Raw genomic sequence first — 13237 nt, 5'->3', positions numbered from 1 at the left:
CTTGTGCAGAGCATTTGCCCCAGGGTCATCAGCTCCCTGCATCCACAGGCTGACCCTTTCCACCCTGCAGTGCTGGAGCCATCCTGCCAGGATGGGTGATGCTGGGGACAAGACATGGAGGGACAAGGAATATTGGCAAGCAGGGACTAGCCCTCAGGGCTCCAGGATGATGCACAGCTGGGAAATGTGTCCCAGAAAGCTCCACCAGATCTCCATGGTCAGCAGCATCTCAGGCGCTTTGAAGAGGTCACTTCTTGGTGGCAAGGTGAAGGGCCAGGGGACCCTGTGCCAGTGAAGCTAGAGGTTGAATGGAGCCCCAACCCCACAGGCAACAGCTATAGATAGGGACTCCTGTGGACAGCCCCACACCAGGCTGGTAGAGTTCAAGGTTGTTTTTATCATCTCAGTGTCTCATCTGCTGTCCCCAGGGTTAAGGTCTGTGCTGGAAAGTTTAAAACACGATTAAAACCCACTCTTAGAGTGGGTCCCCATCCTGCAACAATTATGATCCTCCCTCCCAAAATCATCCCAAGATCTTCTGGCAGAGAGGATGCTCCCTTGCATAACACACTGTGAGAAGTGCCGTCCCCCATCGGCATCAGAGAGCGCCGTGGTGCTGAGTTTGGCCTGCTCTCACCTGCCAAAGCCACCCCAGGGGAAGCAGAGGGTATTTTTAGCTGCTCTTCACACAGATAAGCATCTGCAAATGAGGAGCATCATTCTTCTGCACTAGCCAGCTCTCCCTGGTCTGCCCACAGTTGCTCCACATTGCATGAATGGTATGTCTTGGATGGCTGCAGCGCCTGGACAGAACTGGGCCAGTCCACTCCCTCCATCATGTCTGCAACTGTCCCTGTGGGGACTTTGTTCAGGTTCACAGTGGGACTGCTTCCCGAGACCTGTTAGCTGGGAGCTGCACAGGAGCCCCATGACAAAGGGTAACAGCCCCCTGGCAACGTGACAGGCCCTTCCCTTCTGAGCAGTAAAGGGAGGAAGATGCTGCTGAGACATCTTGCTCCTACCCAGGGTGGAAGAATCCACCAGGCATCCACACCCCCCTGCCACCTCCTTGGCTTTAGGTGGGTTTTCAACCTCTCTGCCTTTTGCTTCTCATCACCAGCTCTCCCTCCACCTGAGCAGCAGGAGGATGAATATCTGCACCTTGTGCACGAGGCAGCACCCTGGTGCAGCCAAGAGGCAGCCGGCATGGCCAGGGCCATTGGGAAGGACATGAGGATGTCGCACAGAGGATGTCACCAGCCTGTCACTGCCCTTGTGCCCCCAGGGTGCCACGCTCTGGCTGTCCCAGGCCCGCTGGCCCCAGTCCTGGGGTGGCTCTCACTCGCCACCCCCGCCTGTCTCCACCAGCACCGTCTTTAATAAGAAGCGTGGAATATTTTAGCACCTATGGAAAAGCCACCACAGACGGTGGTGGCAGCCGTTGCTAGGGAGACGCTCCCAAAAATAGCCCCATTCCGCCAACCTTTCCCGATGCTGCTGTGGGGATGAGGGAGGCAGAGGGACGGAGGGACAGAGGGATGGAAAGGTGGAGGGATGAATAAAGGAAAGGAGGGAAAGAGATGGGAGGGATAGATGAAGGAATGTTTGGAGGGATGGAGGGAGGGATGGATGGATGGACAGGAATGGATAGGTGAATGAGGGGATTGAGGAGAAAATGGAAGGATGGGTAAAGGAATGGATGGAGGGGTGGATGCTGGAGCTCCTGGAAAAGTTTGCAAGTGCTGCCTGACCTCTCTCCTGCCTGGGGATGAAGTCAAGGACAACCATCATGACAGCAGACCTTGCTTGACCACCTACAGTCCTACTTCCCTGAGACACCAGCTCAGCCAGCACAAGTCCTCAAGTCCTCTCTGACCCAGGTGGGTCTGACATGGTTTTGTACCTCTTAGCATCTGCCAGGCTCCCTCTATCACCCTCCTCTGGCTGTCCTCCATGACCACCCCAGCCAAGCTGTCCTCCTCACAAGGGCACAGGTAATGAGAGATGGAGGTGGCCCATGATGCTGAACCCCACTGTGTTCCCCAGCACCTCTGGGAAAGCCAAATCACTTCCCTCTCTTGGGACACTCTGGCATGAATTTCATGGGCTGCTTACCCTCCTGTGGTGTCTGAGTGTGGCCAGAGCCACAGCCCAAGGCAGAAATGTGAAGGGTGAGTGTCAGGAGCATGGAGCCAGGCTCTTCTCAGAGATGCCCAATGATAGCACAAGTGGCAATGGGTGCAAGCTGGAGCACAGAAGGCTCCATGTGAACATAAGAAAAAACTTTTTCACTGTGAGGGTGACAAAACACTGGAACAGGCTGCCCAGAGAGGTTGTGAAATTTCCTTCTCTGGAGACATTCAAAACCTGCCTGGACATGTTCTTGTGTGACCTACTCTAGGTGATACTGCCCTGGCAGAGAGGTTGGACTCAATCTTTTGAAGTCCCTTCCAAACCCTAATGTTCTGTGACTCTGTGAAATGGAGGGAGACTCCCAGCTGAATACTTCCAGAAGCCTTCCTGGTGGCAGCAAATACTTCAGTGAGAAGGAGACGTCCCTCACTCCTCATGCCATCACCATCACCTTGCAAGTCAGGCGGGAGTGGGGAAAGGCCCTTGACAGATCTACTGCTGCCTGGCCCAGGAGGTCTGTGGGAGGAGCCTCCCAGACCAGTGGAGGCAGAGAGGGGAACCCAAAAATAGAACTAAAGGGAGGAAGAAAGAAAAATAACTAACTAACTAAATGCAACAATCCCAAATTGTCGATGCTGATGCCAAATCCCAGCTCGCTCGCTTCCCTGTCACCCTGGCGACATTCCTTGTGGTCACCATGGCAACGGGAGGCATGGAGAGAGCATCACCGTGTGGTGCCGTGGCAGCACCCGGCGGTATTTTGGGAGGCAGGGAGACACCCGGTGCAAGGCTCTGCATCTTGTGGCAGGGAGGGAGGAAGGAGGAGGGAAGGTTTATTTTTACTTGCTCCCTCTTTGTGTGCCAGTTTTTCCTTCTCTAAGTGTCCGGGTGCCCCTTGCCCTCCCAGCAGCTTTCAATGGGCCTCCTTCATGGCAGAGAGGGATGTTCCATGGGAAGACCCAAGCACCACCACATGTCCCAGCTGGGTGAGCTCAGTTGGGCTGCTTTCATGAAGTCTTTCTGATGGCCGCCTCAGCTGTTGGGTTTGGGTGCTGCAGCAGGAGATAATGCTGTGGCTTGAGGATTATCACATCTTCTTGGGAAGATGCAAGATGAAGAGGATAAAACTTTCCCACCCACAACTGTCTTACTCCTGCACAGGAGATTTCATGACATAGGTGGGACAAGAAGCTGCAGAGCAGAGGGACAAGACAATGACAATGACAGTGACCAGACACTGCACCCCAGGGACTTTGGAGTGTGTCTGTCAGAAGAGATGACCTTAAATTTATTCCTTTCCCTGAAACTTCCCCTCCTCATTCCATAATTCTAACCACCCTCTGCCCAGCTGTGAAAGCGCCTCGGACACCAGGGACCTGCTGGGTCACTGAGGCTGGGGCTTGGCTTTCACCAGCACCCCCACAGCCTTGCAGAGCCCTGCTGAAACCTTGAGTGGCTCTGCTCCGACAGCTGGAAACTCTGTTTCATCTAGTTCCTACCCCATGGCTTCTTTGTCAGCGCTCTCCTGCTGTCTAACCTTCTCTTCTCTGCACCAATCTCTGCCTTGCTGCCCCGTCTGGGGGCAGGCAGGCCCTCCCTGTTTTGCAGACCCAAGCAGGTGTTTTCCAGCCTGAATTGGGAACATGACTGGAAAAGCCCGGTGCAGCAGGTGCTGGAGCAGCAGAGGGAAAACACAGCAGCCAGCCTAATGGGCAGGGAGGAAATGTATGCAAATGTATTCAGAAAGGAATCCGGTGTTACTAATAGAGTTGGTTATTCCTCTCAGTAAGCACCAGGGATAACAGTTTTACACTTCAGTCATTAAGGATGTTACTCCAAGCAAGCCCATGAGGATGGAGGGACACCCAAAGGAGATAGCAGTGGGTGACAGCTGGGGACAGGAAGGGCAGCAGCCAGAGCCAGCCACAGGTCAGGAGCAAGCCGGGTCAGGCATTTCTTGAATAACCACGTTAGCTCCACAGCCAGATGTGATTTGCTTGGGGACAAGGTGACAAATTAAAACATCTATCTGGTTGTATTAAAGCAACGTTATCTGAGTGATTGAGTAATGAATATCTAATGGGTAATGAATATCTAATGCCTAATGAATATCTGTCTTGATGTGGAGGTCCTCCACTGCTGTTTATCCTGACTAGGCTGGGCACCCAGGGCTGTTCCTGAGTAAATTAAAACTTGGTAACCATCACTAGTAAGCTCCTTCCTGTTCAATCACTAAAAGCAGCAGCACCTGTGTGCTGCTCAACACTCAACACATGTATGTCCTTCTTTGCAACCCACTTGCAAGAATCCAGCATTACTGTCATCACAGAATGCATTGGGTTGGAAGGGACCCTCAAAGGTCATCTTGTCCAAACTCCCTGCAATGAGCAGAGACATCTCCAACTAGATCAGGTTGCTCAGGACCCCGTCTAGTTTGACCCTGAATGTCTCCAGGGATGGGGCCTCCACCACAAATCTGGGCAACCTGTTCCACTACTTTACTACCCTCATTGTAAAGAACTTCCTCCTGATGTCCAGCCCAAATCTACCCTGCTCCAGTTTCAAACCATTCCCCTTTGTCCTATCTCTACAAGTCCTTCTTAGCAGTCCCTCCCCAGCTTTCCCTGTAGGTCCCCTTCAGATACTAAACTTCTGCTATAAGGTCTCCCTGGAGCCTTCTCTTCTGCAGGCTGAGCAGCCCAAACTGTCTCAGCCTGTCCTCTCAGGAGAGGTGCTCCAGCTCTCTATCTTTGTGGCCCTTCTCTGGGCCCACTCCAGCAGGTCCATGTCCTTCTTGTGATGGGGGACACATAAGCAAAGTTTGTTTCAAGCCAGCCCTTGGGAGGATCTTTTCTTCCCCCCAGATCTGGGCTCTGGGGTTCACATCACTGCAGAGCAGACACCCAAAGGCATGGGTGCCTGATGGGGAGGCCACTGGGGAAAGCAGCACGTGGGCTGCTGTGGAAGTGGGGTGTGATGTAGAGCTGCAGCAACACAGGCATTCAGATGTCTTCCCTCGTCTTCGTTTGCTCCAGGAGACAAAGTACAGCACTGAGAAGGCGGCACTGCAGCCAGGATGGGGCTGGGAAGGGCAGAGGGCAGGCGGCTGCCGGCTGGGAGCAGGACCGAGGTTAATGCACCGCCAGGGAATGTCCCCGGCAAGCCCAGCCCTCGCAGGATGGTGCGTCTCCAAAGCCAGAGGATGGGGATTCCTTTCCCTCTGCCTTTCCCCCTTTAACGACACTTCCGCATGTAACTTGAGACAAGTTGGGGAAGCAAAAAAGGGAAGGGAAAAAAAAAAAAAAAGGGAAAATAGCGCAGCTATTCCCGCCTCCGCCTCCTCCTCTCTCTCCTCCCCGGCCAGGCAGCAGCCACGTCACCGTCACCCAGTGCTGGCTTTAGGGCTGCTCAGCAGGCTTACCCTGGAGCGCTCCAGGGGACAAACCCCAGCTTTCAGCCTGGAGTAGGGACAGGAAGGCCCTGGGTCAGGGAAGAAAGAGAAAATACACCCTGGGGGAAACGTAAGCAAGGGAGACATCCAGCTTGAGCGCCTGGCGGGGGAAAGGCACTCACGACCAGCAGAGAGAGGAGCCTGAACTTTCCTCTGCCAGAAGAGAGGGCTCCCTACTTGAGGACAAAAGGAAAGTTGAGCCGGAGGAGAGTGTTCACTCTGTGGAGGCTTGGGAGGAAAAAGCTCCCGGCCCTTGTCCTCCCTGCCCACAGAAAGCACCCCACTCCCTCCCTTCGCCCTAAAGGAGCACCCCTGGCACCATGAACATCTTCCGCATCCTGGGGGACCTCTCCCACTTGCTGGCCATCATCATCCTGCTGATGAAGATCCTGAAGTCCAAGTCCTGTGCTGGTGAGTGTTCCCACGCACCGGAGAAGGAGGGGAGCCCTTCTTGGAGGGCTTGGTGAGGGGTGCGAGCAAAACAGGGTGCCAAAAAGGCTAGCAACAGTCCACACAGTCTGGCAGCCCTCCCTGGCAGGCTTTCTCGACGGAAGGCCTCCTTCTCTAGGAAGTGTCCTGCCCAGAAGGAGATGGCTGCATTGGAAGGATGTGATGTGGCAAGGCACACAACCTTTGGTAGATGTTAGTCTTGGGCCGGTGTAGCCAAGGAGAGGGCAGCAAGGCCAAAGAGAGGTGGGAAATGAGCAAAGTTGTGGAAGCACCAAACAACCTGGAGAAAAAACTGCTTTAGGTCAGAGGTCCTGTCAGTGGGTAGGTACCAGAGGCAGTTCCATCCCTGGATGAAGAAAGCAGGGCAGCAGCTTCCTGCAGGAAGATTTTGCTCCAAGTTCATGGTTTCCATCCCAACAGACTTTGGGGCTGGGCTGCAGCATCATGGCTGTCACCTCAGGTAGAGAAATGTGTGGGTCTGACTTCATCTCCCTGTCAGTGGTGACTAAGCTCTGTGAGCATCCCTGGGCTGGTCCCTGGCCCCACAGCTCTTCTATCATGCAGCAAATGTCACATCACACAACCCCCAGTGAGGTGGGCAGATGAAGGGGGCAAAGAAGGCATGAGAAAGGCATTTTAATGACAGTAAGGCCTGAATTGGCCAAAGCAGTGAACATGCCTGCTGAGCACCGGTGCCCATGACCCAAGGCAGGACTCAGGGGCATCAACAGGAACCTGCTGACATAGTCCTTTAACTTGGGAAACTCCAGGCAGTCGTGGGGTAGGTCTAGAGCTACCACAGCACCTACATGCCAGACCCAGTTCACAATGCAACATACAACTGCTTCCAAAGAAAGCCTAAAGGGAAACCACCATCGTAAAGGTCCCTCCTCTCATCTGCTTTACTGTCCTTTCTTCTCTCTACCATGCAGGTATCTCTGGGAAGAGTCAGATCCTTTTTGCCCTCGTCTTCACAACCCGCTACCTGGACCTGTTCACAACCTTCATCTCTGTCTATAACACTGTGATGAAGGTAAGGAGAGGGCAATGCAGAAGCAGAGGTCGCCCTCAGCTTGCCATGGTTCCCTGGGGAGGTGAGGGTACACAGTCACTGTCAGTTTTTCAGCCAGGAAGGGTGGATAAAGATGCTTCCTTTGGTGTCACTGGCCCTCCATTGACCAAAAAACCACAACGCCCTAACCACAGTCACTGAGCAAGCTGAACCCATCACATTTAGTACCACCAGAACAAGACACCATGAAGCAAACCTAGACATCCTTGCACAGCAGGAGTGCTAAAAAACTGCTGTCACCAAGCCAACTTCTTCACACAGAGCTCTCTAGAGGGCTCAAACAAGTGCAATCCTCATTGTGAGGCAATCTTGAATTGATCACCAGATTATCTCCAGCTGAAATCAGTCCACAAGACATTGCAGAAAAGGCATTCACCACTATCTTGTTCGGGCATGGCCCCACCAAAGCCAGGTTAAGAGATCTTGACTTTGGCAAAGCCACCCTCTCTTTGAGCACAGAAGATGTGATTGCAGATGAAGTCTTACCATCTCCCTTCCCTCTCCCAGGTCATATTTTTGATATGTGCCTATGTCACCGTGTACATGATCTACGTGAGATTCCAGAAGACCTTTGACAGTGAGAATGACTCTTTTCGCCTTGAGTTCCTGCTGGTCCCTGTCACAGGCCTCTCCTTTCTGGAGAACCACAGCTTCACCCCCTTGGAGGTAAGGAAAACCTGAGACAGGAATAGGGAGGGGAAGCAGCAGCCTGACACCAGGCAGCAGAGTGAGCAGCATGTTGAATAGTTGAGATTTTTAACAGCGTAAAAGCCAAGGACGGGCAAGGTTGGCAGGACTTGAAGGCCACACCATCCATACAGCAGCTCAACACCATCTCCTCTCAGTCCCACCACCGCAAGCTCATTTTCCCCAACTCCAGCAGCAGCCCTTATCCTGCTCACACCATAGGTGCTCTGCCAGATGAAAAGCTTTGGGTCTTAATGCATGTTACATGTTAACCAGTGCCAAGACTCTCCCCTGACTTCATTTTGCATCTCACAGATACTCTGGACCTTCTCCATCTACCTGGAGTCTGTGGCTATCCTTCCTCAGCTCTTCATGATCAGCAAGACAGGGGAAGCAGAGACCATCACGACCCACTACCTTTTCTTCCTGGGCCTCTACCGCGCTCTCTACATTGCCAACTGGGTCTGGCGCTACCACACAGAGAATTTCTACGACCAGATCGCTGTGGTTTCTGGGGTGGTACAAACCATCTTCTACTGTGATTTCTTCTACCTTTATGTTACCAAAGGTAGGTAGATAGGTTGGTACGAATCTGCAAAGTTCATTTGGCATTCTTGTAACGCGTGGTGGAGCTGCAGCTTGCCATGCATTCGTCCTTCCATGGCTTTATTCTCTGCTGTCTTTGTGATGCAATATTGTCTACCTCAAGTCCAGTTTGAAAAATGTACCTGCTGAGTGCACTAGGGCATCTCAGCTCACGAGGTTCTGTATGTGCATGAGAAACAAAGCAGAACCAGGCTCAACCTCACCTTGGGAAGTTAACAGCCGAGGAATACTCGATTCTACGCACACTTCGAAGGATTATGAATCACGCAAACAAAACTTTTGAGTGGGGGAAAAAAAATAGCTGTAGGCAGACAATGTACCTGAGAAAGCAACAGCAGACATATGGAGGTACTATTAAGCTTACTTTTTCTTCTGATGGAAAAGACATAACATTCTCCAGAACTGATTCTGTAGGAAGATGAGTGCCTGCTTCCCAAAATCAGATGGCCCCTTCCGCTTCAGCACCGTGGTAAATGCCTATGTACTAAGGAAGTGCACGGAGGGCATAGAAGGTGGCAGAACATGCTATGGTTTCTGAGGCTGAAGCATGCTTTGAAACACTTTTCTGTTGAGGAGAATGGAATTTGATGAAATCTAGCTGAGCAGATTTCTTCCTCCCTACTTTCTTCTTTACTTTCCCAAACTAGTCTGCCCAAAGCAGTAGTGATGGCCTGCGTTAGGTGTTTTGACGGATGGCTTTTGGTAGCTTCACGCTGACAGAGAGGTGACAGGAGCACCGAGCAGGTGGCTGGCCTTGGCAGATTAAGACTTCCTTCTGTCATTAAAACATTTTTGTAGCCAGCAAAGTACTTTGTAAAACTGCCATCAAGGTGCTCCACATAAATTCCCCCCCTTTTTAAACCATTTCCCATTTTAGCTTCACTCGATTCCTGCATCCCCTGTGCTTCTGTGAGAAATCCACACCCTTTGTGGTTGCAGGGGGTGGAACAAAAAGGGGGGGGGGGGCGGGGAAAACCAGCTGCTGGCTTTCAGCCTTGCATTGCTAGCATTAGAGCTGCAAAATTTAGATGATACAGGAGACAGACAAAAAAAACCCCACCCCACCACATTTGTTCCTGGGCCATCACAGCAGGAAGAGAATTGCCTTTTCTGTTTGTTTTTCCTCTTTTTTTTTTTTCCTTTTACACAAATGCTCTGGATCACAGGAGAGAAAAGGTGCCTGCAGACATGCAAGTGCTTTGCAGTCATTGATGAACTCCAGCAGCATTAAAGCAGGTCGCATCTCTCACACATTCTTGCGAAAAAAAAAAATACCTTTACCTTTTCAAAACATTTCTGACTCTGAAGGGCTTGGACAAAAGGGCAGCGAGGCTGCAGAGAAAGCAAAGATGTCTTACATAAAGCAATCTATTTAACAGGCTCCAGAGATGATCCCAAAGCATTGTGAAAGGACTTTTATAGAATGTAACTTCTCTTTGTCTTGTTTTCATAACTATAGTGATGAGCTCCTTTCTGTTTAACACAGAAAGATATTCTGAGGAAGCTTCCAGCTCCTGAAAGCGTGCGTTCCACAGAGTGGCTGAGGCTATGAGCAATCAGGGGCACCATCTAATTCATCCACCTGCTCACAGCAGGGTCACCTAGAGCACATTGTTGAAAGTCCTGTCCAGCCAGGTTTTGAGTTTCTCCAGGATGGAGGCACCATAGCTTCTTCTGGAGAACCTGCACCAGTGTCTGACCACCCCCAGTGTAAACAACTCTTTCATGTGTTTAAGTGGAATTTCTCATTGCCCCTTGCCCCTCCACTGAGCACTGCTAAGCAGTCTGGGTCTGTCTCCTTTACTCCTTCCCTCAAACATTTATACATATGGGTAAGATTCTCCTCAGCCTGCAGTGTAGTCCCTTAACCATCCTCATGGTCTTTCTCAACTTGCTCCTGTACTGAGTGCAGAGCTGGACCCTTCACTCCATCTGTGGCCTCACAAAAGCTGAGCAGAAAGGACCACCTACCTCAACGTGCTGGTGATGCAGCTCAGGGGGGTGTGTTCTTTGCCACAAAAGCACATTGGTAGCTCACATTCATCTTGGTGGTTCAGGGCCTTTTCTGCCAAGCTGCTTTCCAGCTGGGCTGCCCTCAGCAGCCAGTGGTGCACAGGGCTGCTCCACCACTGCACAAGACATGGTGTTTCCTTTCACGAGGTCCCCACCAGCCCCTGTCTCCAGCCTGACACAGTCCCTCTGACCCCATCTGGTGTTATCAGCTGCTCCTCTCCATTGTGCTTCATCAGCGAATCACCAAGAATGTACTCTGCCCTTCCCTCTGGCACCAAATACATTGAGCACTACTGGCACAGTACCAACCCCCACAGTACATGACCAGTACCAAGCTGATCACCACCCAGTCAGTTATTTCTCCACTCACCTCATCCAAGCCTATGGGCCCCTGGTATTCCCAAAAGCCTCCCCAGTCACAGCTTCCACATCAGAGATGAGGCAAGCTGAGAGAGGCCTGGCTACAAGCCATGTTCTTTATTCAAAGGAGAAGGAAAGCAGTGGGGATAGAACAAAAATCTCCATACTGCATCATAACTTAAAAAAAAATGGGGTAAGAGGATGTATCCATGAGAAAGGAACCATGGAAATGAGAACCTTCTCCTTTAGCGTAAGGGAAATCAGCTGCACTTTCCACCCTTAGAAGAAATTTCGCAGTGGCCATTCTCAGGTTCCTTAATGTCACCCTTTTCACTCGGTTGTCCTAGATGCTCCCTTCTGAGCACACAGGGCTTTCTGGACCTGCTAGCATAAGTCATAGCTGAGGATGAGCACCTGTGCTACTTGAAGCCAGCACAGCTCTACTCCTACTAGCCTAGAGCAGCACATGAAGAGTGCCCAAGGTCCACTCAGTAGTCATCACCTCATTGCTGTTTGCAAACCTGGCACCCATAGTCCAGCACCCTGAACAGCAAGAGAAGGGGAAAGAAAAAAATTGTTGAAAGAGTGGAACAGTTGAATTCCCTGAAGTGCCTTCATTCTCTTCTCTCTTTGCAGTCCTAAAAGGAAAGAAGCTAAGTCTCCCCATGCCTGTGTGAAGACATTTTCATAGACAAGATACTCTGAAGCTCTGAAGATCACAGCTTTCCTCTCCTGGCCCTTTTTGACTAATGGATGGCTCAGCAGTTTCACTCCATGCCAGGAAGACAGCAATGCCTGGAAAGCTGATAGCTTCTCATCCAGATGAGACTTTCTTTCAATTGTTTTTTTCTCCCTTACTTGAATTTGGTGCCAATAAGTAGTGCTGGCCAATGCTGAAGTAGTGCAAATAAATCTCTCCTGGCTCTTCCCAGCATCTACCTCCAAAACATGCCTCTACCTTGACCCTGAGGCAGCACAAGGAGTGTAAGGGAAACGGTCACTACCTTCAGTCCCATAACGAGTGCCTCTGGTAAAGGGGACGTGGCATTATTAAGCCTGGTAATGCAAAGGCCACTGACCCATTTCACAACTCTCTTTGAGCTTACATATTCCTGAAAGTTAACTCTGCCTGACCCTCAGTCTGTTCAGGTCCTGTAATATTCAGCACGTTCTTCTAATTTCAGTGACAGTTCCTCACGTTCTACAAATGGGGACCACTTCAGTTCAGAGTGTGGCCAACAAATGTTTCCAACTCCTTGAATTTGACTTTAAGAACTGGGAAGAACAGGGGCAAAGACAGCTTTACACCCCAAAAATAAAGACAAAGTTCACAATTTATTGACAACAGTGTTTTTATTTATACCTACAAAAGAAAACAAGATGGTATCAAAAGGACAATTTACAAACTAAGAATAGTAACATAGCTCTTAGTATCCTGTGTCTGAACACCACAGATCTATGCATCTCTCAATTCAAGTCTTCATTAATACAACAGGAATGTGCTCAGAGACCAGCAGGTGTGTGAAACAAGATGCTGATCCCACACAAAGCCACTAACCCTTCCATTGTTCAGAGAACTCCAAACAGTAAATTGCTTCAGGAAGTGGGAGGGGAGGAGACACCCAACTCATCTGACACTCCCACAAAACTTGTACAGATTGAAAACAGCACAAACAATACAAGGCTCTAATGCTTTACCCACAAGGGTCCTGCAGCTGGTGGATGGACAGAGCCACGAGCACCCGGTGGGACAGGGGCAGCACATGCCACGGTGCATTAATGCATTCAACAGTCTGGTTACCACTCTGAACCAAGACCCTGGACTTCAGCTGACCTCAACCTCAATGGCAACAGAGCACTGCAAGACTTGGCATAGATGTCTCCATGTGCACAAGTGGTGTTGTGTGTCCCTCCTAAAAGAAGTGAAAGCTATAGCAGACTATAAGGCAGCTTGGGCAGTCCAGAGACGCTTTTTAAAGCCAGGCAGTGGGATATTCTACTTCTACACCCCTCAAACACATTTCTGTGTTGAACCTGCAAGTCTAATTTACCTTTTCAAGAAAAAAGAAAACCAACAAACTTCATACTGGCTTGTGAGGGAGGCCAAAGACAAGTCAATCAGTGCCTGGATGAACTAAATGTTTCTGGCTTTCACTTAACACAAGCAAGAGAAATTCCTGCCCAAGCACTGGAGTTAGAAGATTGCATAAGGGAACCAAGGTTTTGGAAGCTCTCTCCCTGTGGCCTCTGTGCCAGCAAACTTTACCTGTGTATGGCATTGGGGGGAAAAAAAACCAACCACCAAAACCCAACAAACCAACCAACAAAAAACAAACCACAAAAAAACCCCAAAAACCCCCACATCCATCCCCCAAAATGTTACTCTGGGAAGAAATAACATTTTTAAAACAAGTAATTCCTGTATATGCAAACTCTTTTCCTGGGCTATAAGAAGTTCCACTCTG

The 13237-nt window shown here is 50.5% G+C and overlaps 1 protein-coding gene across 1 annotated transcript; it reads left to right on the top strand.

Annotated features, from left to right (window-relative positions):
• Positions 1-5805: 5805 nt before the first annotated feature.
• On the top strand, positions 5806-11519 carry KDELR3 (KDEL endoplasmic reticulum protein retention receptor 3). Its single transcript, XM_009902486.2, has 5 exons — positions 5806-5995; positions 6967-7067; positions 7614-7772; positions 8109-8361; positions 11409-11519. The coding sequence occupies exons 1-5, from the start codon at positions 5905-5907 to the stop codon at positions 11447-11449; spliced, it is 645 nt and encodes a 214-aa protein (XP_009900788.1). The 5' UTR covers positions 5806-5904; the 3' UTR covers positions 11450-11519.
• Positions 11520-13237: the final 1718 nt, after the last annotated feature.

The sequence above is a fragment of the Dryobates pubescens genome, chromosome 15 (assembly GCF_014839835.1).
Source record: "Dryobates pubescens isolate bDryPub1 chromosome 15, bDryPub1.pri, whole genome shotgun sequence".
Classification (NCBI taxonomy): domain Eukaryota; kingdom Metazoa; phylum Chordata; class Aves; order Piciformes; family Picidae; genus Dryobates; species Dryobates pubescens.
This window is presented reverse-complemented; position numbering and strand designations above follow the sequence as displayed.